This window comes from Leptodactylus fuscus, chromosome 6, assembly GCF_031893055.1.
Source record: "Leptodactylus fuscus isolate aLepFus1 chromosome 6, aLepFus1.hap2, whole genome shotgun sequence".
Lineage (NCBI taxonomy): Eukaryota > Metazoa > Chordata > Amphibia > Anura > Leptodactylidae > Leptodactylus > Leptodactylus fuscus.
The window spans coordinates 127,589,725-127,615,146 of NC_134270.1; the positions used below are offsets into that span (position 1 = coordinate 127,589,725).

Consider the following 25,422-nt stretch of genomic DNA (forward strand, 5'->3'; position numbering starts at 1 on the left):
TGAATACATACGCGGCTAAAGCAAGGAGCTGTCACAGTTCAGCTCCTTGCTTTACCGCATCCTCCGGCTACTGGCTGTGTAGACGCGATGTGATGACGTCACATCGCGCCTACAACAGTATTAGCAAGACTGCGGAGAGAGCAGCGGGGGAGCGAGGAGAAGGTAAAGTGTAATGTGTGTATACATTGAGGTGGAACATGAAACTGGGGGCAAATGAAGGAGAGGACGGCATGACACTGGGGGGACATGAATCTGGGGGCAGAGATGGGGGGACATGAATCTGGGGGAAGAGATGGAGGGACATGAATCTGGGGGCAGAGATGTGGGGACATGAATCTGGGGGCAGAGATGGAGGGACATGAATCTGGGGGCAGAGATGGAGGGGACATGAATCTGGGGGCAGAGATGGAGGGACATGAATCTGGGGGCAGAGATGGAGGGACATGAATCTGGGGGCAGAGATGGAGGGACATGAATCTGGGGGCAGAGATGGGGGACATGAATCTGGGGGCAGAGATGGAGGGACATGAATCTGGGGGCAGAGATGGGGACATGAAACTGGGGGCAGAGATGGAGGGACATGAATCTGGGCAGAGATGGGGGACATGAATCTGGGGGCAGAGATGGAGGGACATGAATCTGGGGGCAGAGATGGAGGGACAGGAATCTGGGGGCAGAGATGGAGGGACATGAATCTGGGCAGAGATGGGGGGACATGAAACTGGGGGCAGAGATGGAGGGGGAACATGAAACGGTGGCAGAGATGGAGGGGACATGAAACTGGAGGCAGATGAAGGGTGTATATGAAACTGGGGGCAGAGATGGGGGGAACATATAATTTATGGGTGACTGTAGGAGGATTATACTGTGTGCGGGCACATGAAAAATTAATGAGACTGGGCAGGGTCAACAAAAAGTGGGCGGGGCTAAATTTGCCACCGCACGCTACACATGCCGCACATTTTGTCCTTCTTTCGGTTCTTCAAAAGTTGGGAGGTATGGGTATGGTTATAGCTTTCTTTATACTTTTATAAATTGATAATATTTTTCATGACTTTTTAGCATGTCCTGTTTTGTACTCATATCAGATATGTTACAATGACACGTCACCTGAAGTACTCTGATAAAAACTAGTTATATTTATTAAAACCTAGCCATCAAACAACTCAAAACTGAGGAAATATCATGACATAGAAGGAGAACATTAGCTAGTCTACATATACATGGCCGCCACTACGGACACAGCTAGGACACATTATGAAAGGCATTTGTCATCTCATCTCCCCCTAGCGTTTATAAATATGTTTATGGTCATGTCGTCATCATCTGGTGTCGGTGTCGCACGGTGGTGACGTAAGACAAGTGCGGAAGTGAATCTGTGAGCTGCAACGATGCACCGGAGAGGGGTGGGAGCGGGGGCGATAGCCAAGAAGAAGCTGGCGGAGGTGAACGGGCTGGGGTTAACCGGGTCTTGGCCTCTTCGCGTGTATGTAATGTGTAGACGTGAGGGAGGCTCGTTTTGCACCCGGTGTTTCTCCGTACATTAATGCAAAAGCTATAAATTAAAATGGTGACGTCACCAGAACACGTAATGAGAAATATGTATTAAAATGGCTGCAGGGGAATAATAGCACTGTTACCCATAGCAACCAGCCGGGTCCTTTATTATGATTGGTTGTTATGGACAGCACTGTTTTCTATACTGTAGGACAGCCCACTGTTCACATTAGCGGTTTATGTGTATTATCTTACATGTAACAGTCTGCAGTCCTGTAATGTCCTCTCATCAGTCAGTAGAGGAGAACACCCCAGAGGCTGGAAGCCGGTCCACACTGGTTAATGGATAGCCGATCACCTAGACTGGATTAGTGGCGTGATACCCCGACAGACTCCATTACTAGTCACCCATAGGGGTTAATAGCAGCAAACCCTCAATTTAGCTTTACAAACCAGCACAAATTTCAGTGCATGAATGCCAATAGGGATTACTGACCACAGAGAGGTCCTATGAAAGTAGTGGAAAGCTCTTCGTTATGAACTGTTTAAGGGTCAGTGCACACAGAGTTTTGATGCTGAATCTGCCTCCAAAAAAGCCTTCCAATAGAACTCTTAGGACGCTGATTTTTAGGCCGATTCAGCATCAAAATCAGCGCCCAAAAATTCAGTGTGCACTGACGCTAAGGCGTAGTTCACACGGAGTAAACGTGTGTGTATTTTGGCGAAAAACGTGTAAAAAATACGTGTTTAAAAATAAGACTCCCATGACTTCAATGACATTTTACACGTGTAAAAAAAAAAAAAAAAAAAGTGTCATTGAAGTCAATGGGAGTGTTATTTTTACACGTGTATTTTTTGCACATGTATTTTGCCAAAATACACGCGTGTTTACTCCATGTGAACAGGCCCTAAGGGGTATTTCCAGCTGGACATTCGTGGCCATGTCCTCAGCATACGCCATATGTGTCCCAGCTCTGAAACCCACAGAGAGCCCCCTGACTCCCATCTTATGGCAACAGGTTAAAGAGCAATGACTGTGCATATGTAAGTCTATATAATAACGCTACAGGAGTTCTGAAGATGGCTGAGGCCGCCAATTTCTTTTCTTGAGATGACTGCTGGTCGCAGAGGTGTTTTTGGGGGCGTCAATTTCATTTCCTGACTCTTTATCCATAAATGTCCTCTTTAAGCTTTATATACCACAAATGAAACTTCTCTCCTATGCACAGGATAGAGGATAAATGTGTGATCAGAAACATGGATCCTCAGTGTGAACGGAGCTTTAATACGCAATGCGTGGCCACCTTTCCATACACTTCTATGAGACTAACATATCTCTGTACTTGGCTATCACAAGCAGTCACATGGCATTGAAGGGATCAATGGTCTTCATTAAGCAATGGATTGCTGTTTTTGTGATTGGTGTGTGTCCCAGTTGGTCAGACTCTTATCCTCCATCCTGTGGATAGTGGTCTTCCTTTAGCCTGTGTTGTCTCACCTAGGGCTGTGCAGTGAATCAAATTAAGTTCCTCAAAATCTACTTCAAACCTTCCTCTCCACCTAAACTTCTTCTTTTCTCCACTTAGAGCCAATTTCAGATGACCGTGGCCGATATCCATGTGCTGCACGTGTTTCTCCCAGATAGCACACTGACTCATTCATTTCTATGGGCCTGTACACTTGACCGTGAATTACACAGTCACTTTTATGGGCTGACAGTCCAGGCCGCAAAATATGCAACAGGTCCTATTTTACGGCCCTGCTCCTATTGATTTAATAAAAGGGGGCAAGGACGGCACATGGGTGCTATCTCTGTGTGCACCGCCCTTTAATTCACGGCCGGTTGTTGGGCCACAGTCGTCAGCAGCTGACCTAACTGAGGAAAATAATATAGTGTCATGCCTTGTCTTTGGGCAGAAAATTTTCCACAATCATTGGGAATCAGAAAAACCATCAGCATCAAAATCAGCTTGCAAAATTAAAAAAATTTTTTGGGAAATGCACGGATTGTGGAAACAAATAGAGATGAGCAAGTACTATTCGAAACGGCAGTTTTGAATAGCATGCTCCCATAGGAATGAATGGACAGGGCTGGCGTCCTGCCGCTTAACCCCCTGTGTGCCGGCTGCTCCCATTCATTCCTATGGGAGCGTGCTATTCGGAACTGCCGTTTCGAATAGTACTTGCTCATCTCTAGAAACAAACTTTACAATTAATATTTTTTTACAAGGGTGGGGGACCTGTGTCCTTAACCCTATAATGAGAGCAAACAATCTGAATATATATGTTTATGGGGGTTATATATTTGTATTGTGATTGATCCAAAAACCCCAAACTCTATTTTGATTATAGGATTTGATTTAAAGAGCATCTAATATTCCCTCCCTTCTTTTCAGGCCAAGTACAAAGAGCGAGGGACTGTCTTGGCGGAGGACCAGCTTGTACAGGTAACTAAAGCCATAGCTGTATTTTCGATCAAAAAACCCTTCTGTAGCAGACGTGGACAATTCTGGGGCACCACATTGCTATTGTTGCACTTGTACTGGTTGTCTTGGAACATAACAGAGGGGTTAGTTTAAAAAAAACAACAACATAGGAGCCACAGCTGTACTTGCTGTGGGGTGCTATGACTTGTAAAACTCCAGGAGAAGGAACATTAAGGGGCCAATTTAATGAGACTACTCCTACTCCTCTGCGTCCATTGTTTTTAGAAAGTGGTTATTTGGGTGCAAAAGGCAAAGTCATAATTTTTGCACAAAAGCACAACCTGTGACTTTTTTATGCCACATCTAGAAAAATCGTGTACAAGGCATGATCAATCGCCCGCCAAGTTGTTTCTGTTTGGTTCCTTATCTAAACATGCCACATAGTGTAGGTGACACAACTTTCCATGCACCTGATCCTGTTGTGTCACCTGGTATACATGCGCATAATGAGTCATCAGGACTTGTGGTCAACCCAGTGAGGTCTTTTGGATAGCCACTAGAGTGGTTACTCAGGAGGGGTGGGGCACATTAACTACACAAAACCCACGACACTGTGAAACAGTTAAGGACTGCATAGGAGACTTGGGATTGTAACTCTTACACGCATCATACTTTTTCTTGAACATGCGACTGATAGGATTAAGTTTGAAGGGAGTTTTTTTTATGTCCAAATTGCCTCCTAAACCCATAATAGTGCTATGTAGGGGCCTTTAATGGGAACAGAAACATACCTTTAGCCCACAAACTGATGTAGCAATGCAGAGATCATTTTTATAGATCTCCAGATCAGCTGGCAAGTGCACCAGAGGCGGGGCCTGATTCGGCAGATTTACTTACAAAAGGCTGTGATCGAGGGAAAGGCTGAAAGTGTAATTCACAGCTATAGGGAAGCCATTAGGCTGTGCATTGAGAGAAGAGCTAAAGCACTTGCAGATGTGTGAAGGTAACATTGGCAAGTAAAGCACTGGATGCACTTGGAGGCTGATTTGCAGATCCCAGAACGTAATGCCCTTTCTCTACATTGGCTCATTTGTTTGAGGTCGTAAAGGTATGTTTCTGCTCCTATTGAAGGTTCCTACACATTTTGAACCTGACGGATTCCCTTTCCACTGCTTTACATGTAATCTATGTAGTACAGTCAGCAGTGTTGAGGGGTCAGAACTGCTACTAGACTCTATTTATTGTATTTGCTAACAAAAGCAGCATGAGCATTAGACCCCAATGCACATGACCAAGTTTACAGTGAAATGCCATCCAAGTGCATTCTGTGATGTTCTCACCTCAATGGGGGCTTCCGATCCGTTCTGTTCTGATGAAACGGACCTGCTCTATTTTCATCAGAGCAGAATGGACCATCAGATGCCCTCGGACATGTGCATGGAGCCTTACATTTTCTTAGCACTGCTGCCACTTTGTTGTGGCAGGTGACATTAGTTGGATACCCCACAGATGGGTATTTGATATGCCACCAATGTCTGATGTGACAGCCCTTTCAGCTTGGCCCAAATAATGAAATAATTGTAATCAGACCCTGTTAGTGATAGTGATTTGCTGTGAATCACTTGTTCTTTTTCTTATTGTAGATGTCTAAGCAGCTAGAAATGTTCAAAACAAATCTAGAAGAATTTGCCAGTAAACACAAGCAGGAAATTAGGAAGAATCCCCAATTCCGGGTTCAGTTTCAAGATATGTGTGCAACAATTGGAGTGGACCCTCTGGCCTGTAAGTTTTACCTGTCTGTAGTAATGTCATGTGTATTCATTCCAACTGGCTCAGTCATTTACATGCTACATGGGCTTTATATGCAGGTATGACATACATGTCAGAGAGTTACATTTCAGGTCTAGAGTGACTGTTGTGTTTTGTTTTCCAGCTGGTAAAGGCTTTTGGTCAGAAATGCTGGGTGTCGGAGATTTCTACTATGAGCTTGGTGTCCAGATAGTAGAAGTGTGTCTGGCTCTCAAGCACCAGAATGGAGGTAAGTGTTAAGTGGGGGCTGTGCCTTGGGCGCATCTCTCTACTCAGTTCAAGGGTGGAGCAGCAGGACTATATGAGTCACAAATCTTTCATTTTTTTCAAGTGGAATCCCCGAGCGCAGATGTGAATCCAGCCTTGGGGGACATTCATATCATGTATTGATCATCAGTTTAACTGATCTAAGAGCAGATGGAAAGTGATGGCCATCAGTTTACATAGAGTTAAATAAAAAGGGAACAGTTTCTCTCCATTTTTTGGAGGATACAAAAGTGGTGTATCTCCTACAGTAAGTGATCTATTTTTTATTTAACATGGACTTTATGTAAATTGATGGTCATTAGAGATGAGCGAACACTAAAATGTTCGAGGTTCGAAATTCGATTCGAACAGCCGCTCAATGTTCGTGTGTTCGAACGGGTTTCGAACCCCATTATAGTCTATGGGGAACAGATACTCGTTAAGGGGGAAACCCAAATCCGTGTCTGGAGGGTCACCAAGTCCACTATGACACCCCAGGAAATGATGCCAACACCTCTGGAATGACACTGGGACAGCAGGGGAAGCATGTCTGGGGGCATCTAACACACCAAAGACCCTCTATTACCCCAACATCACAGCCTAACAACTACACACTTTACACACTCAATACCACCTCTCTGACAGTAGGAAAACACCTTGAAACATGTGTATTTGGCACTTGCAGTGAGGAGAGCTTGTCACCAGCAGTGAATTTGGCCCTTGTAGTAAGTTGAGGTTGGCACCAACATTTGTTTTGAAAATCAGGGTGGATTGAGCCTCTAACCAGCAGAGTTTGGGCAAATTCATGGTGGAGGGAGCCTCTAAACACCCCAGTTTGGGCAAATTCATGGTGGAGGGAGCCTCTAAAAACCCCAGTTTGGACCAATTCATGGTGGAGGGAGCCTCTAACCAGCCCAGTTTGGGCAAATTCATGGTGGAGGGAGCCTCTAAAAAACCCAGTTTGGACCAATTCATGGTGGAGGGAGCCTCTAACCAGCCCAGTTTGGGCAAATTCATGGTGGAGGGAGCCTCTAACCAGCCCAGTTTGGACCAATTAATGGTGGAGGGAGCCTCTAACCAGCCCAGTTTGGACCAATTAATGGTGGAGGGAGCCTCTAACCAGCCCAGTTTGAACCAATTCATGGTGGAGGGAGCCTCTAAACAGCCCAGTTTGGGCAAATTCATGGTGGAGGGAGCCTCTAAAAAACCCAGTTTGGACCAATTCATGGTGGAGGGAGCCTCTAACCAGCCCAGTTTGGACCAATTAATGGTGGAGGGAGCCTCTAACCAGCCCAGTTTGGACCAATTCATGGTGGAGGGAGCCTCTAAACAGCCAAGTTTTGGGAAATTCATGGTGGAGGGAGCCTCTAACCAGCCCAGTTTGGACCAATTCATGGTGGAGGGAGCCTCTAAACAGCCCAGTTTGGGCAAATTCATGGTGGAGGGAGCCTCTAAAAAACCCAGTTTGGACCAATTCATGGTGGAGGGAGCCTCTAATTAGCCCAGTTTGGACCAATTAATTGTGGAGGGAGCCTCTAACCAGCCCAGTTTGGACCAATTAATGGTGGAGGGAGCCTCTAAACAGCCCAGTTTGGGCAAATTCATGGTGGAGGGAGCCTCTAACCAGCCCAGTTTGGACCAATTAATGGTGGAGGGAGCCTCTAACCAGCCCAGTTTGGACCAATTAATGGTGGAGGGAGCCTCTAACCACCCCAGTTTGGACCAATTCATGGTGGAGGGAGCCTCTAACCAGCCCAGTTTGGACCAATTCATGGTGGAGGGAGCCTCTAAAAAACCCAGTTTGGACCAATTCATGGTGGAGGGAGCCTCTAAACAGCCCAGTTTGGGCAAATTCATGGTGGAGGGAGCCTCTAAAAAACCCAGTTTGGACCAATTCATGGTGGAGGGAGCCTCTAACCAGCCCAGTTTGGACCAATTAATGGTGGAGGGAGCCTCTAAACAGCCAAGTTTGGACCAATTCATGGTGGAGGGAGCCTCTAAAAACCCCAGTTTGGACCAATTCATGGTGGAGGGAGCCTCTAACCAGCCCAGTTTGGACCAATTAATGGTGGAGGGAGCCTCTAACCAGCCCAGTTTGGACCAATTAATGGTGGAGGGAGCCTCTAACCACCCCAGTTTGGACCAATTCATGGTGGAGGGAGCCTCTAAACAGCCAAGTTTGGACCAATTCATGGTGAAGGGAGCCTCTAAAAACCCGTTTGGACCAATTCATGGTGGAGGGAGCCTCTAACCAGCCCAGTTTGGGCAAATTCATGGTGGAGGGAGCCTCTAAACAGCCCAGTTTGGGCAAATTCATGGTGGAGGGAGCCTCTAACCAGCCCAGTTTGGACCAATTAATGGTGGAGGGAGCCTCTAACCAGCCCAGTTTGGACCAATTAATGGTGGAGGGAGCCTCTAACCACCCCAGTTTGGACCAATTCATGGTGGAGGGAGCCTCTAAACAGCCAAGTTTGGACCAATTCATGGTGGAGGGAGCCTCTAAAAACCCCAGTTTGGACCAATTCATGGTGGAGGGAGCCTCTAACCAGCCCAGTTTGGACCAATTAATGGTGGAGGGAGCCTCTAAACAGCCAAGTTTTGGGAAATTCATGGTGGAGGGAGCCTCTAACCAGCCCAGTTTGGACCAATTCATGGTGGAGGGAGCCTCTAAAAAACCCAGTTTGGACCAATTCATGGTGGAGGGAGCCTCTAACCAGCCCAGTTTGGACCAATTCATGGTGGAGGGAGCCTCTAAACAGCCCAGTTTGGGCAAATTCATGGTGGAGGGAGCCTCTAAAAAACCCAGTTTGGACCAATTCATGGTGGAGGGAGCCTCTAATTAGCCCAGTTTGGACCAATTAATGGTGGAGGGAGCCTCTAACCACCCCAGTTTGGACCAATTCATGGTGGAGGGAGCCTCTAAACAGCCAAGTTTGGACCAATTCATGGTGAAGGGAGCCTCTAAAAACCCGTTTGGACCAATTCATGGTGGAGGGAGCCTCTAACCAGCCCAGTTTGGGCAAATTCATGGTGGAGGGAGCCTCTAAACAGCCCAGTTTGGGCAAATTCATGGTGGAGGGAGCCTCTAACCAGCCCAGTTTGGACCAATTAATGGTGGAGGGAGCCTCTAACCAGCCCAGTTTGGACCAATTAATGGTGGAGGGAGCCTCTAACCACCCCAGTTTGGACCAATTCATGGTGGAGGGAGCCTCTAAACAGCCAAGTTTGGACCAATTCATGGTGGAGGGAGCCTCTAAAAACCCCAGTTTGGACCAATTCATGGTGGAGGGAGCCTCTAACCAGCCCAGTTTGGACCAATTAATGGTGGAGGGAGCCTCTAAACAGCCAAGTTTTCGGAAATTCATGGTGGAGGGAGCCTCTAACCAGCCCAGTTTGGACCAATTCATGGTGGAGGGAGCCTCTAAACAGCCCAGTTTGGGCAAATTCATGGTGGAGGGAGCCTCTAAAAAACCCAGTTTGGACCAATTCATGGTGGAGGGAGCCTCTAATTAGCCCAGTTTGGACCAATTAATTGTGGAGGGAGCCTCTAACCAGCCCAGTTTGGACCAATTAATGGTGGAGGGAGCCTCTAAACAGCCCAGTTTGGGCAAATTCATGGTGGAGGGAGCCTCTAACCAGCCCAGTTTGGACCAATTAATGGTGGAGGGAGCCTCTAACCAGCCCAGTTTGGACCAATTAATGGTGGAGGGAGCCTCTAACCACCCCAGTTTGGACCAATTCATGGTGGAGGGAGCCTCTAACCAGCCCAGTTTGGACCAATTAATGGTGGAGGGAGCCTCTAACCACCCCAGTTTGGACCAATTCATGGTGGAGGGAGCCTCTAAAAAACCCAGTTTGGACCAATTCATGGTGGAGGGAGCCTCTAAACAGCCCAGTTTGGGCAAATTCATGGTGGAGGGAGCCTCTAAACAGCCCAGTTTGGGCAAATTCATGGTGGAGGGAGCCTCTAACCAGCCCAGTTTGGACCAATTAATGGTGGAGGGAGCCTCTAACCAGCCCAGTTTGGACCAATTCATGGTGGAGGGAGCCTCTAAACAGCCCAGTTTGGGCAAATTCATGGTGGAAGGAGCCTCTAACCAGCAGAGTTGTGGGAAAGCAGGGTGGAGGGAGCCTCTAACCAGCAGAGTTGGTGGAAATCAGGGTGGAGGGAGCCTCTAACCAGCAGAGTTGGGGGAAATCATGTTGGAGGGAGCCTAGTATTAGCAGAATTGTGCAACGCTTATGGTGGATGAGTATGAGGATGCGGAGGAATTGGAGAGGTTGAGTACAGACATGGAGTTTCATGTTGGGGTGCTTTACACAGGTGGGCACAAAAATGACGGCTCTACCCAGTGGTGGTTCATTTTTATCAAAGTGAGCCGGTCGGCACTCTCAGCTGACAGACGGGTGCGCTTGTCAGTGATGATGCCACCGGCTGCACTGAACACCCTCTCAGATAGGACGCTGGCGGCAGGACAGGACAGCACCTCCAAGGCATATAGGGCAAGTTCAAGCCACAGGTCCAACTTCGACACCCAATACGTGTAGGGCGCAGAGGGGTCGGAGAGGACAGGGCTGTGGTCGGAAAGGTATTCCCGCAACATGCGCCTATACTTCTCACGCCTGGTGACACTAGGACCCTCCGTGGCGGCACTTTGGCGAGGGGGTGCCATCAAGGTGTCCCAGACCTTAGACAGTGTGCCCCTCGTTTGTGTGGACCGGTGAGAACTTGGTTGCCTACTGGAGGAACTGCCCTCCCTGCCGCCACTGTCACATGCTGGAAACATCTCCATCATATTCTGCACCAATTGCCTGTGGCAAGCATTGATGCGATTGGCCCTCCCCTCTACCGGAATAAAAGACGAGATGTTGTTTTTATACCGGGGGTCAAGGATAGCAAAGATCCAGTACTGGTTGTCCTCCATGATTTTGACAATACGCTTGTCGGTTGTAAAGCACCCCAACATGAACTCAGCCATGTCTGCCACAGTGTTAGTTGGCATGACTCCTCTGGCCCCACCGGAAAGTTCAATCTCCATTTCCTCCTCATCCTCCATGTCTACCCATCCGCGCTGCAACAATGGGACGATTCGAAGTTGCCCGGAAGCCTCCTGTATCACCATCACATCATCGGACAACTCTTCTTCCTCCTCCTCCTCCTCCTCCTCCTCCTCCTCCTCCATTAAACGCAGTGAAGCGGACAGATGTGTGGACCTACTCTCCAGCTGTGACGGATCGGATGCTATCCCTAACTCCTCTGTGTGATCTGAGTTATCCCTGATGTCAATCAGGGATTCTCTCAGAACACACAAGAGCGGGATTGTAAGGCTCACCATCGCATCCTCAGAGCTCACCCTCCTTGTGGACTCCTCAAAGACCCGTAGGATGTCACAAAGGTCTCTCATCCATGGCCACTCATGGATGTGAAACTGAGGCAGCTGACTTTGTGGCACCCTAGGGTTTTGTAGCTGGTATTCCATCAAAGGTCTCTGCTGCTCAACCACTCTATTCAACATCTGAAACGTTGAGTTCCAGCGTGTGGGGACGTCGCACAAAAGCCGGTGTTGTGGCACATGCAGGCGTTGCTGGAGAGATTTTAAGCTAGCAGCGGCTACTGTCGACTTGCGAAAGTGGGCGCACATGCGCCGCACTTTCACCAGTAGCTCTGGAACATTGGGGTAGCTCTTTAGGAAACGTTGCACCACTAGGTTGAAGACGTGGGCCAGGCATGGAACATGTTGGAGTCCGGCAAGCTCCAGAGCTGCTACCAGGTTCCGGCCGTTATCACAAACGACCATGCCTGGGCCCAGGTGCAGCGGCTCAAACCATATTGCCGTCTCATCGAGGAGGGCATCCCTCACCTCGGAGGCAGTGTGCTGTCTGTCCCCCAAGCTGATCAGCTTCAGCACAGCCTGCTGACGTCTACCAACGCCAGTGCTGCAACGTTTCCAACTCGTAGCTGGGGTCAATCTAACAGCGGAGGAGGAGGCGGTGGCGGAGGAGGAGGCGGAGGAGGAGGCGGTAGAGGAGGAGGAGGAGGGGGGTGTTCTTCTCGTGTCCCTGCCAGGAATGTTAGGCGGGGAGACGAGGTACACCGGGCCAGTTTGGGAAGCAGTCCCAGCCTCAACTACATTCACCCAGTGTGCCGTCAGTGAAATGTAGCGTCCCTGTCCGCATGCACTTGTCCACGCGTCGGTGGTCAAGTGGACCTTTGTGCAAAGCGCGGAACTAAGGGCCCGCCTGATGTTGAGTGACACGTGCTGGTGCAAGGCGGGGACGGCACACCGGGAGAAGTAGTGACGGCTAGGGACGGCATAGCGAGGTGCCGCAGTTGCCATCAGGTCCAGGAAGGCGGGAGTTTCAACAAGCCGGAACGCCAACATCTCCTGGGCCAGCAGTTTAGCGATGTTGGCGTTCAAGGCTTGCGCGTGTGGGTGGTTAGCAGTGTATTTCTGCCGCCGCTCCAATGTCTGAGAGATGGTGGGTTGTTGTAAAGAAACGCCTGATGGTGCCTTTGATGGTGCAGGAGAAGGAGATAAGACAGGACCAGGGGAGGATGAGGTAGAAGTCAACAAAGTGGCGGAGGCAGATGAAGTGGTGTCCTGGCTCGTCCTCTGGAGTGCATCGCCAGCACAGTCAGCAGTGGCAGTGGCAGAGGCAGAGGCAGTGGCAGTGGCGTGAACGGCAGGCGGCCTTTGTCCTGCCGTTGCTGCCTGCCACTGATTCCAGTGCTTGGATTCCAAATGACGGCGCATTGAAGTGGTGGACAGGTTGCTCTTCTCAGAGCCCCTAATCAATTTCGAGAGGCAAATTGTGCAGACAACACTATATCTGTCCTCGGCGCATTCCTTGAAAAAACTCCACACCTTCGAGAAACGTGCCCTCGAGGTGGGAGTTTTTCGGGGCTGGGTACGAACTGGAACATCTTGGGAGATTCCGGGTGTGGCCTGGCTTCGCCTAAGCTGCTGACCTCTGCCTCTGCCTCTAGCTACCCTTTTTGGTGCTGCACCTGCCTCAACATCCACACTACTTTCCCCGCTTGACATCCCCCCTGTCCAGGTCGGGTCAGTGTCCTCATCATCCACCACTTCCTCTTCCAACTCCTGTCTCATCTCCTCCTCCCGCACAATGCGCCAGTCAACTGGATGCCCTGACGGCAACTGCGTCACATCATCGTCGATGAGGGTGGGTTGCTGGTCATCCACCACCAAATCGAACGGAGATGGAGGAGACTCTAGTGTTTGAGCATCTGGACACAGATGCTCCTCTGTTAGGTTCGTGGAATCGTGACGTGGAGAGGCAGGTTGAGGGACAATGAAAGGAGCGGAGAACAGCTCTGGGGAGCAGGGACAGTTTGGGTTATTGTTCTGTAAAGCTTCGGAATTTTGGGAGGAAGGAAGACAAGACTGTTGGGTAATAGGAGGAGAGGAGGCAGAGTCTGACTGGCTGCTGGACAATGTGCTGTAAGCGTTCTCTGACAGCCATTGCAAGACCTGTTCCTGGTTCTCGGGCCTACTAAGGTTTGTACCCTGCAGTTTAGTTAATGTGGCAAGCAACCCTGGCACTGTGGAGTGGCGCAATGCTTGCTGCCCCACAGGAGTAGGCACGGGACGCCCTGTGGCTTCACTGCTACCTTGCTCCCCAGAACCATTCCCCCGACCTCGCCCACGGCCTCGTCCACGTCCCTTTCCGGGAGCCTTGCGCATTTTGAATTCCTAGTTAGAAATTGGCACTGTATACCAGTAGTAAAAATTGTGGGTGCACGTAACCCCAATATATTCTTTGAATTCCCAGTCAGACACTGGCACTATATGGCAGTAGCAAGAAATGAGGGTATTTGTATTCCCAATATACTCTTTGAATTCCCAGTCAGACAATGGCACTGTATACCAGTAGTAAAAATTGTGGGTGCACGTAACCCCAATATATTCTTTGAATTCCCAGTCAGACACTGGCACTATATGGCAGTAGCAAGAAATGAGGGTATTTGTATTCCCAATATACTCTTTGAATTCCCAGTCAGACAATGGCACTGTATACCAGTAGTAAAAATTGTGGGTGCACGTAACCCCAATATATTCTTTGAATTACCAGTCAGAAACTGGCACTATATGGCAGTAGCAAGAAATGAGGGTATTTATAACCCCAATATATTCTTTGAATTCCCAGTCAGACAATGGCACTGTATACCAGTAGTAAAAATTGTGGGTGCACGTAACCCCAATATATTCTTTGAATTACCAGTCAGAAACTGGCACTATATGGCAGTAGCAAGAAATGAGGGTATTTGTATTCCCAATATACTCTTTGAATTCCCAGTCAGACAATGGCACTGTATACCAGTAGTAAAAATTGTGGGTGCACGTAACCCCAATATATTCTTTGAATTACCAGTCAGAAACTGGCACTATATGGCAGTAGCAAGAAATGAGGGTATTTATAACCCCAATATATTCTTTGAATTCCCAGTCAGACAATGGCACTGTATACCAGTAGTAAAAATTGTGGGTGCACGTAACCCCAATATATTCTTTGAATTCCCAGTCAGAAACTGGCACTATATGGCAGTAGCAAGAAATGAGGGTATTTGTATTCCCAATATACTCTTTGAATTCCCAGTCAGACAATGGCACTGTATACCAGTAGTAAAAATTGTGGGTGCACGTAACCCCAATATATTCTTTGAATTACCAGTCAGAAACTGGCACTATATGGCAGTAGCAAGAAATGAGGGTATTTATAACCCCAATATATTCTTTGAATTCCCAGTCAGACAATGGCACTGTATACCAGTAGTAAAAATTGTGGGTGCACGTAACCCCAATATATTCTTTGAATTCCCAGTCAGAAACTGGCACTATATGGCAGTAGCAAGAAATGAGGGTATTTGTATTCCCAATATATTCTTTGAATTCCCAGTCAGACAATGGCACTGTATACCAGTAGTAAAAATTGTGGGTGCACGTAACCCCAATATATTCTTTGAATTACCAGTCAGAAACTGGCACTATATGGCAGTAGCAAGAAATGAGGGTATTTATAACCCCAATATATTCTTTGAATTCCCAGTCAGACAATGGCACTGTATACCAGTAGTAAAAATTGTGGGTGCACGTAACCCCAATATATTCTTTGAATTCCCAGTCAGACACTGGCACTATATGGCAGTAGCAAGAAATGAGGGTATTTGTATTCCCAATATACTCTTTGAATTCCCAGTCAGACAATGGCACTGTATACCAGTAGTAAAAATTGTGGGTGCACGTAACCCCAATATATTCTTTGAATTACCAGTCAGAAACTGGCACTATATGGCAGTAGCAAGAAATGAGGGTATTTATAACCCCAATATATTCTTTGAATTCCCAGTCAGACAATGGCACTGTATACCAGTAGTAAAAATTGTGGGTGCACGTAACCCCAATATATTCTTTGAATTACCAGTCAGAAACTGGCACTATATGGCAGTAGCAAGAAATGAGGGTATTTGTATTCCCAATATACTCTTTGAATTCCCAGTCAGACAATGGCACTGTATACCAGTAGTAAAAATTGTGGGTGCACGTAACCCCAATATATTCTTTGAATTACCAGTCAGAAACTGGCACTATATGGCAGTAGCAAGAAATGAGGGTATTTATAACCCCAATATATTCTTTGAATTCCCAGTCAGACAATGGCACTGTATACCAGTAGTAAAAATTGTGGGTGCACGTAACCCCAATATATTCTTTGAATTCCCAGTCAGACACTGGCACTATATGGCAGTAGCAAGAAATGAGGGTATTTGTATTCCCAATATACTCTTTGAATTCCCAGTCAGACAATGGCACTGTATACCAGTAGTAAAAATTGTGGGTGCACGTAACCCCAATATATTCTTTGAATTACCAGTCAGAAACTGGCACTATATGGCAGTAGCAAGAAATGAGGGTATTTATAACCCCAATATATTCTTTGAATTCCCAGTCAGACAATGGCACTGTATACCAGTAGTAAAAATTGTGGGTGCACGTAACCCCAATATATTCTTTGAATTCCCAGTCAGAAACTGGCACTATATGGCAGTAGCAAGAAATGAGGGTATTTGTATTCCCAATATACTCTTTGAATTCCCAGTCAGACAATGGCACTGTATACCAGTAGTAAAAATTGTGGGTGCACGTAACCCCAATATATTCTTTGAATTACCAGTCAGAAACTGGCACTATATGGCAGTAGCAAGAAATGAGGGTATTTATAACCCCAATATATTCTTTGAATTCCCAGTCAGACAATGGCACTGTATACCAGTAGTAAAAATTGTGGGTGCACGTAACCCCAATATATTCTTTGAATTCCCAGTCAGAAACTGGCACTATATGGCAGTAGCAAGAAATGAGGGTATTTGTATTCCCAATATATTCTTTGAATTCCCAGTCAGACAATGGCACTGTATACCAGTAGTAAAAATTGTGGGTGCACGTAACCCCAATATATTCTTTGAATTACCAGTCAGAAACTGGCACTATATGGCAGTAGCAAGAAATGAGGGTATTTATAACCCCAATATATTCTTTGAATTCCCAGTCAGACAATGGCACTGTATACCAGTAGTAAAAATTGTGGGTGCACGTAACCCCAATATATTCTTTGAATTCCCAGTCAGAAACTGGCACTATATGGCAGTAGCAAGAAATGAGGGTATTTGTATTCCCAATATACTCTTTGAATTCCCAGTCAGACAATGGCACTGTATACCAGTAGTAAAAATTGTGGGTGCACGTAACCCCAATATATTCTTTGAATTACCAGTCAGAAACTGGCACTATATGGCAGTAGCAAGAAATGAGGGTATTTGTATTCCCAATATATTCTTTGAATTCCCAGTCAGACAATGGCACTGTATACCAGTAGTAAAAATTGTGGGTGTATATAGCCCCAATTCTATTGCTAGGGGACTTGCAGGGTATTTCTGGGGTGAAGGTGGGGGGGCACACCGTTGGAACGGGTATCGGGGTATATATCGGGTATACGGGAATACACTGACAGTGTATTCCATTCAGGATCCTGGGAAAGCTGGGTTGCGGCGATTGAGCCCGTCAGTGCCACGTTACACTGACAAGCTTCTCCCTGGAATTTAGCTCTTACAAGAGCTGTTGGTTGTCTTCTCCTTCCTATCCTAGCCTGTCCCTGCCTACCCAGAATCTAAGCCCTAGCTAGCTGGACGGAAACCTCCGTCCTCGGTGAATTGCAAGCTCAGAATGACGCGAAGCTGGGCGGCGCTGTTCTTTTAAATTAGAGGTCACATGTTTTCGGCAGCCAATGGGTTTTGCCTACTTTTTTCAACGTCACCGGTGTCGTAGTTCCTGTCCCACCTACCCTGCGCTGTTATTGGAGCAAAAAAGGCGCCAGGGAAGGTGGGAGGGGAATCGAGTAATGGCGCACTTTACCACGCGGTGTTCGATTCGATTCGAACATGCCGAACAGCCTAATATCCGATCGAACATGAGTTCGATAGAACACTGTTCGCTCATCTCTAATGGTCATCACTTTCCATCTACTTTCATCCATTTTTCACATAAGTGTTTTTTTATATCTGCAAAACTGGTGATCAAAACATGATGTGAACACTTCTAAGGGGCCGTTCACATGGAGTAACGCGCCGCACATTCAGGCACGTATACACGTGTCAGAGCGCGGCGCTTCAAAACAGATCCCATTCATTTCAATGTGTGCCGGCATACGCGCGATACACATTGAAATCAATGGGAGACGGAAATCGATGGGAGAGAAACTGGACAGGAGACTGAAACCACTTGAATGGGTTTGCAAAGTGACCGCCCGTGAGCGTCTTGTGCCTATCCACAGCGAAACCAATTTTTTTTTAACCAGACACAAAGTCCTGCATGTCTGACTTTGTGCTTGGGAAAAAAAAAACTGTTTCACCACAGAGAGGCACAAGACGCTCACAGGCGGTCACTTTGCAAACCCGTTCAAGTGAATGGGTTTGAAAACTGACCACCAGGTTTCTGTCTCCTGTCCAGTTTCTCCTGGGCGCAGGTGTGAACCCACCCTTAAGAGTGCAACTAAACTTTCAAACAACGTTTTATTTTCTGACAGCATTTGTGACTTTAATAAAGTGTATTGCAAGATGTAGATGCAGCTTCTTGTCTGTATTCATAGTTACATAGTAGATGAGGTTGGATAAAGACATTAGTCCATCAAGTCCAACCTATAACCCTACAATTCTTTCCAGAGATATCATTGGTTGGGTGCACAGTCAGGATTGGAAGCCACTACAGCTGGTATATAAATATGCCAATCCTGACTGTATTGTCAACTTTTTGACACTAAAATCTCTACCATAAGTTTTTATAATTCCCAAGATAGAACTGCTTGAAATGACCCCAAACTGCTTCGCCTCAACTTCCCTGCTTTATAGAAGTGCCCACCCAACCCCTCTTCAATGGAGAGCACGATCCCATGAATGTTCAATTGGCAAGCAATAACTAAATAAAGGTAATGCTCGCTGAATTACAGCGTATAGATTGGGGAATAGGTTCCTAATGAGAGTGAAAAAAAGTTGCGCAAGTTCTTTAACAAACATGGCAGCATATTTGAAGGTGAAGAATCCCTCTTAAGTTTCATTATTTTTTTGTACCAGATGAATAGACATCTTGTGTAATGTAAAGCTGTGTAAATACTAACCCCTCTCTCACTATTAACTTGTCATATTGTTTTCCTAGGTCTGATAACCCTGGCTGAGCTCCACCAGCAGGTTTTGAAGGGAAGAGGGAAGCTGGCTCAGGACGTCAGTCAGTGAGTAACCTGCACATAGAGCAGGGTCACTGGGACATATTATTTAGCCCTATTTTTGTGTGTCTGTCACGTAAAAGGTAATATTTGGCAAAGTACCAGAGTATTAGTTACAAACACATAGAGCTGTTGGTATGTTATTGAAGACGCCTTCACTGGTCCAGTCCCATATGGTGGCCATGATGCAACTGAAATCCATGTTTACATGAAAGTCTGTGCAGTTTTCAGACTAATTGGTCATTTTTATGGTTGAATGTTGATTCGATGGCACCATTTTTTGGTACATATAATTTACGCATTACCATTAAATACATTTTTGGTGGTGATAAAAACATTTCTGACGTGTTTTTTTCTTTGTATTGTTTAAGGTGGTAAGAATAACATGTTAATTTTCTTCTACAAGTCTGTGTGACTTCGGTGCTACCAAAAACGTATAGTGTAGTGGAGATTTTTTTGTTTTGCACCATAAAAATAGGTTTTATACATTTTTTTTAATATATTTATAAAGTCATCTTTATTCTGTGGCTCATTGTGACAGTAATATACATGATCTGTATGATTCTGCTGCTAATCCTGCTGGTACATCATGTGATCAGATCCTTGTGCTACTACGGTGCAGGTACTTGAAGCACTCCTGCCTGATCCGTACTATCACGGTAGGCGAGTAGGCAATGTTGTTTAGACAAACTTTGCATAAACCAATACTACAGGTGAATATAAGGAATTTTGTAATTAATGTTATGAGAGAAATTTTTTCTCTTATTATGCGGTTTCTCTGCTCTGAAAATCCTGTGTTATCCATCACGAGATGGGCTGCAGGTCACATGTCAATGGAAAGGGAGGGGGCTAAACAGAGGGAGATGGGAACAGAGGTTTCTTCTGATGCTGGAGCCAGATAGCTTTTTGTCACAACCAAAGTACTTTCCATTAGTATCCATTTCAGTACAGGTCAAGTACTTCCGTGTGTATGTCCTGCATGGTCCCAGGGTTGCTTTTACATAAGAGAGAGAGCATATTCTCATCTGATTACTTCACCAAACAGCTCAAAGAGAAGTGCAGACTATAGATATAGCATGTAAAGGGGAAAACCCTTTCTGCACAATGCAAGTCATATTATAGCCAGACACAGTGGTACGCCTCATGACTACACAGCAGCTTATCATTTTAATGAAATGTCAGGAATGCTTTAAAGAGGACCTTTCATCACCTCCAGTTACTTGTTGTGCCTGCACTAATTCCAGAGATTTCTCTCTAGCTCCCAACTTTCCAGAGCAATAGGTGCTGTTAGGTTTTTTTTTTTTTTTTGCCTGATATTCTACTTATTATCTCAGTTGGTGGTGTCAGGGCAAGGGGTGTGATTCAGAGTTAGCCAATGTCAGAGCTAAGAATCACACCCTTTCCCTGCTGCTGTCTGACACTAACTTTCTGACTATATAGAGCCTAAATAGCATATTTCATGCTTCACAGCACTTACTGCTTGAAAATGGTGGAGGCTAGAGAAAAAATTCCAACTATGCCAGAACTAGTGAATGCAAAGAGTTGGATTTAGTGAAGGTGCTGAAAGGTCCTTTTTCAGCTACTGGAGTTTTTATGGAGTGAAAGAAAAAAAAAAAATAATTAAATCAAACATTTCGATGGTATACATGGCATTCCTGCATCGCTGTGCTTGTTTTCTAGTTACATTACATGTATCCATGTTTGCTGCTTTGGATGTTCTTCTCTGATTGATTTTACTGAGCTCATTTCTTATTTTAGGGATGATATCATCAGAGCAATTAAAAAATTAAAAGTCCTCGGTAGCGGTTTTGGTATCATCCCGGTTGGTGGAACCTACCTGGTGCAGTCTGTTCCTGCCGAGCTGAACATGGATCATACAGTGGTCTTACAGCTGGCGGAGGTTAGTAAGATTGGCAGCAGTTGGTGGTTTATACATTTCAGATGTGTATTATACCAGATTCTGCATTTCATTGTGTGTGGGCTTCACCATAGGCCCCACATTACAGAAAAGCTACTTTGGTTTTTTTGGGTTTTTTTTTTTTTTTTTTGCAGATTTTGCTATGGTTTTTAAGAGCCAAAGTCGAGAATGACTTGAAAAGGAAAGCGACTTCTGGCTTTGGCTCAAAAAAATGTAGCAGAATCTTCAACAGCAAGTAAAAGCAGCTTTTCTGGAACGCTGGGCCTTTACCTTTAGGCTAAGGCCCCATGGTGCGGAAACGCAGCTTTTTTTGTTGCAGATTTTGCTGCGTTTTTTTGAGCCGAAGTCAAGAATGGCTACAGAGGGAATGCGAAATATATAGGAAGTTCATTTAGTCCACTCCTGACTTTGGCTCAAAAAACTGCAACAAAATCTGCAACAAAAGAAGCTGCGTTTCCGCATCGTGAGGCCACAGCCTAAGAATGGTTTTGTATAGAGAAGTGTGTTCATCATTTACCCTCTCTTTTCTGCAGAAGAAGGGCTACGTGACAGTCAGTGAAATTAAATCAAGTCTGAACTGGGAAAAAGAGAGAGCTAAACATGTGCTGGTAAGTGTTGTCTATTCTATGGAGACAGTGCTGACCTCTGGAGCACTTACTTCACAAGTAGCATTACTAGTTATTTCTGTCCCTAAGTTACAAGTCTGCACAGAGTTCATACAGTTTTTTGGCGAGGATTTTGGAGAGGAAAAAAATCCGCTTCAGGAATTAGGAAATGCTTTTTTGAGATGTTTTTTTTACGAAGCATTTTTTTGAGGCGTTTTTAGTTTTTTTCCTCCAGCACAGTGCATAGACCTTGAAAAAACCGCTAGTGGTTTTTTTTTTTTGTTTTTTTTTTTTTTTTTTTTTGGGGGGGGGGGGAGTGTCAAAAACCACAATGTGGTTTTTCCACCTCCCATTGTTTTTTTCAGGTGGAATCCGCCTGAAGAGAGATCAGCTTGTTTCCTTTTTTTCTGCTAGCGCATGCTTTAGAAGTCAAATGGGAGGCGTTTTTTGGAGGCGGATTCCACATCAAAATCCGGACCAAAAAAACTCTGTGTGAACCCAGCCTAAGATGTCAGCGAGTCTGATGTTTGTCACTACACTGGGATAAAGATCATGTAAGAACCAGCTCCTTCTCTATATCATTCTACTGTCTCTATCCACAAATGTCAATGCAGAGCTTTAGGGTGAATTCACATTATTTTTTGCAGAAATTAGACCTATGAAATTCTGCAACGTACAATGTAAATCAATAGTGTTTAACATAGGCAAAGGGGCGGATTTTGACAGCGGATTTCGCTTCAAAATCCGCCCCTTTACAATGGTGGTCTATGTAGACCACCGGGCTTTTTTTTTCCGCTAGCGGCGGGCTGCCGGAGGAGAAAAGAAAGGACATGCCCTTTCTTCAGGCGGAAGCTGCGCGGGCTCAGCCGCGCGGCTTCCGCCCCCGGCAGCTCCCTCCTATGTCGGCTCATTCATTTGAGCTGACAGCGGAGGGGAAAGCCGCGACCGCGATGGTCGCGGCAGGCAGGTTTTGACAAGAGAGATGCGGCTCACCGCGTCTCTCTCGGTGTCAAAACCCGTGCGGGCAGTTCACGTGTGAACTGACCCTTACACGGCACAAAATCTGCAGAGCATTCTAAGGCGTGCTATGGACACTCAAAACCACAACTTGTTCTGCTTCTTGAAGAAATGTTGTGTGTTTTCACCACAGGGAAATCCACATGTAATATATGCAGACTTCATTGTAGATTTGGTTTGTATTTGTACAATAACTGTAGTTTTACGCTGTGAACTTGGTCTTGTTTAGTTTTTGAATACAGGAAACTAAGGATCATAGAGAGGCTTGTCACAGAGCTTATTCTCACAAAATCTGATTAATATGATAACCAGATAGGGCACTCAGTGTGTACTGCCAAGCTCTTGCCTTATCTGCCCCCAGTCTTAAGTTTGAAGCTGGGTCCCCATGTGGTGTAAACGCGAATCCTATCCACACATTGCGGAAAATATGCTCAGTGGGCATGCTGCGATTTCCAAAACCATTGCTGTTTAGAAAATCACAGCATGTCAGTTATACCTATGGAAACACGTGGGGTTTAGCCTGAAGCTGAATTTGCAGTGATAGGTGGGAAGTTTGACTGTATGCACAATGGATTTTTCATTGTGGATTTAGAGGGTGAAAAATCTGCAGTTTTTAGAATAGCAGCAAAGTGGACTAAGCTTGAACAAAATCTTATACACGCTGCAGAAAATCTGTAGTGGCAATTGATCTGTGATGTGGATTTTAGTTATGCAGAGAGTTAAAGAGGACCTTTCATGTCCTTGGGCACATGTGGTGTAATACACTGCTAGAAAGCTGACAGTACGCTGAATTCGGCACACATTTGGCTTTCCCCTTCTGTGCCCCGCTGAAGACCTATTGGATGTCGTTACTGTAGCTCTTCAGTGTCAGAAGGGCGTTTCTGACAGTCAGTCATGACGCTGAGCGGAGAGGAACACCCCACCAGTACTTGTCTATAGATGAGTACCGTATTTTCCGGACTATAAGCCGCACATAAAAACCTACGATTTCCTCAGAAATCGTAAGTGCGGCTTATAGTCCGGTGCGGCTTATATATGGATGGAAGCGGCGGCAAAGACTGCGTGCCGCTTCCATACATACATAAAAGGCACCGTAAGGGTGCATTCACACTACCGAACGCCGGCGTGTATCACAGCCGTACACGCCGGCGTTACAGCAGGGCTGCCGGACACTTCCTATTCATTTCTATGGGAGCCGGCGTGCGAGCGCTCCCTATAGAAATGAATGGAAAAAAGCAGTCCATTCATTTCTATGGGGAGCGCTCGCATGTCGGCTCCCATAGAAATGAATAGGAAGTGTCCGGCAGCCCTGCTGTCACGCCGGCCTGAAACAGAACGTGAAACTTACCCAGCGGTGCAGGGCGGGCATCCAGGCCTCCTCTGCCTCCGATGTTCCGTCCTTCTCCTCCGGCGCTCGCTGATAATGGCCGGGGCGCATGCGCAATATCATAATGCTTCTACTGCGCATGTGCCCTGGCCATTATCAGCTTGCGAGCGCCGGAGGAGGACGGAACATCGGAGGAAGAGGAGGCCTGAATGCCCGCCCACCCTACACCGCTCGGTAAGTTTGACATTCTGTTTCAGGCTTTTATTTTAAAACGGGGGGGGGGGGGGGGGGGGGGGGGTAGTTTAACCTAACATTTACGGTTGGGCTCTATCAGCATGATTTTGCTGATAGAGCCCCTCCTCGCCTGCCGAGCGCTTCCAATAGAAGCGGCTGGCACGCGGGGGGTTAAGCGGCCGCTGGCAAAGTCTGCCTGCCGCCGCTTTCAATAAGATATAATGCGCACCGGACTGCGGCTTATAGTCCGGTGCGCCTTATATATGAACCGAGACGGACTATAAGGCGCTCATGGGCAATGCGGCTTATAGTCCAGTGCGCCTTATAGTCCGTAAAATACGGTACTATCAGGAGTAGGGGGCAATCCAGCGTCATCACTGGGCGGTAAGGAACGCCCCCTCTCAAAGTACAGCGCAATAGATGCTACTATGAGGAGGGGCGCTCCTGACTGACTGACAGACACGCCCTTATAGGTGTCAGCTAGAAAGGTTAATTGTTACTGTGCCGACAGCCATAGGGCAGTTGCGGATTGGCAGCATTCTTATCATGCCAGGTCCCATTATAGCCACATTACGAAGATTCTGCCATAAATACATTTATACTTATTATTATACAAGCTAATAATGTAACCTACCTGAAATACATGAGGCATACTGAGTGATTCCTGTGTCTCCCCTTCCAGGAGCATTTACTAAAGGAAGGCTTGGCCTGGATCGACACACAAGCAGCAGGGGAACCTCAATACTGGCTGCCAGCTCTCTTTTCTGAACTTTATTCGCAACAGATTACCCCAGATGAGAGCAAGGTGGAGGCTCCCTGACACCTGTTACTCATGACAGAAATCTCCACTACCTCAGACTCAACTGTCTATAAAGAAAAAAGCCTCTGAGGGAAAGTTTTCTGCTGGGGTGTAGCTGACATGGCTGCAGAAGGTATATTTACCTCTTTCCTATAACTTAAGCACTTCTATTCCCATTTTTCACTGACTACTGGTGATTTTCTCCCCAAAGGGCAGTAAGTGTGATGTTCAGCAGCGGGCTGGACGTCCTAATCTGTACATATGCAGAGTATCTATAGTATCCCTTCCCATGTTTCTGAGGCTCTGTGAGTACCCAGCAATGTATGCAATCCAACATGGAAGGTCTAAGCTTATAGCAGCATCAGCTGATCCAAAACAGCCTGGATGAAGAGCAATCTTGTGTAACAATGTAATATACTTTATATTAATAAAATCTTGGAATATTTAAGTTTTTGGGTATAATGTGAGTGTTTATGGGGATTTTGCCATTTATGCAGGGTGGAATCATACATTCAGGTTTTTAGATGCTGTTTTTGAAACAAATACTTGGAGTGGATTGACAAAAAAAAAAAAGTAGCCTGTTCACTATAATTTTGCGATCTACAACTGATTTTTGGCTTCTAAAGCTGTATCTGAAAAACCTGAACATGTGAATCCAGCCTTCCAGTGCATATGACACAATATACTTATGCAGCAGTAGACAGAATCCACTGTATAGCTTCAGCAGTAAGCTCTACGGTCAGAATAAC

At 46.2% G+C, this 25,422-nt stretch overlaps 1 protein-coding gene across 1 annotated transcript; it reads left to right on the forward strand.

The window, feature by feature from the left end:
- Positions 1 to 1,343: 1,343 nt before the first annotated feature.
- SNF8 (SNF8 subunit of ESCRT-II) lies at positions 1,344 to 25,107 on the forward strand. Its single transcript, XM_075278706.1, has 8 exons — positions 1,344 to 1,445; positions 3,894 to 3,944; positions 5,567 to 5,705; positions 5,857 to 5,961; positions 18,707 to 18,779; positions 20,532 to 20,673; positions 21,225 to 21,299; positions 24,557 to 25,107. Exons 1-8 carry the CDS (start codon positions 1,392 to 1,394, stop codon positions 24,692 to 24,694), a joined length of 777 nt encoding a protein of 258 aa, XP_075134807.1. The 5' UTR covers positions 1,344 to 1,391; the 3' UTR covers positions 24,695 to 25,107.
- The last annotated feature ends 315 nt before the right edge of the window (positions 25,108 to 25,422 follow it).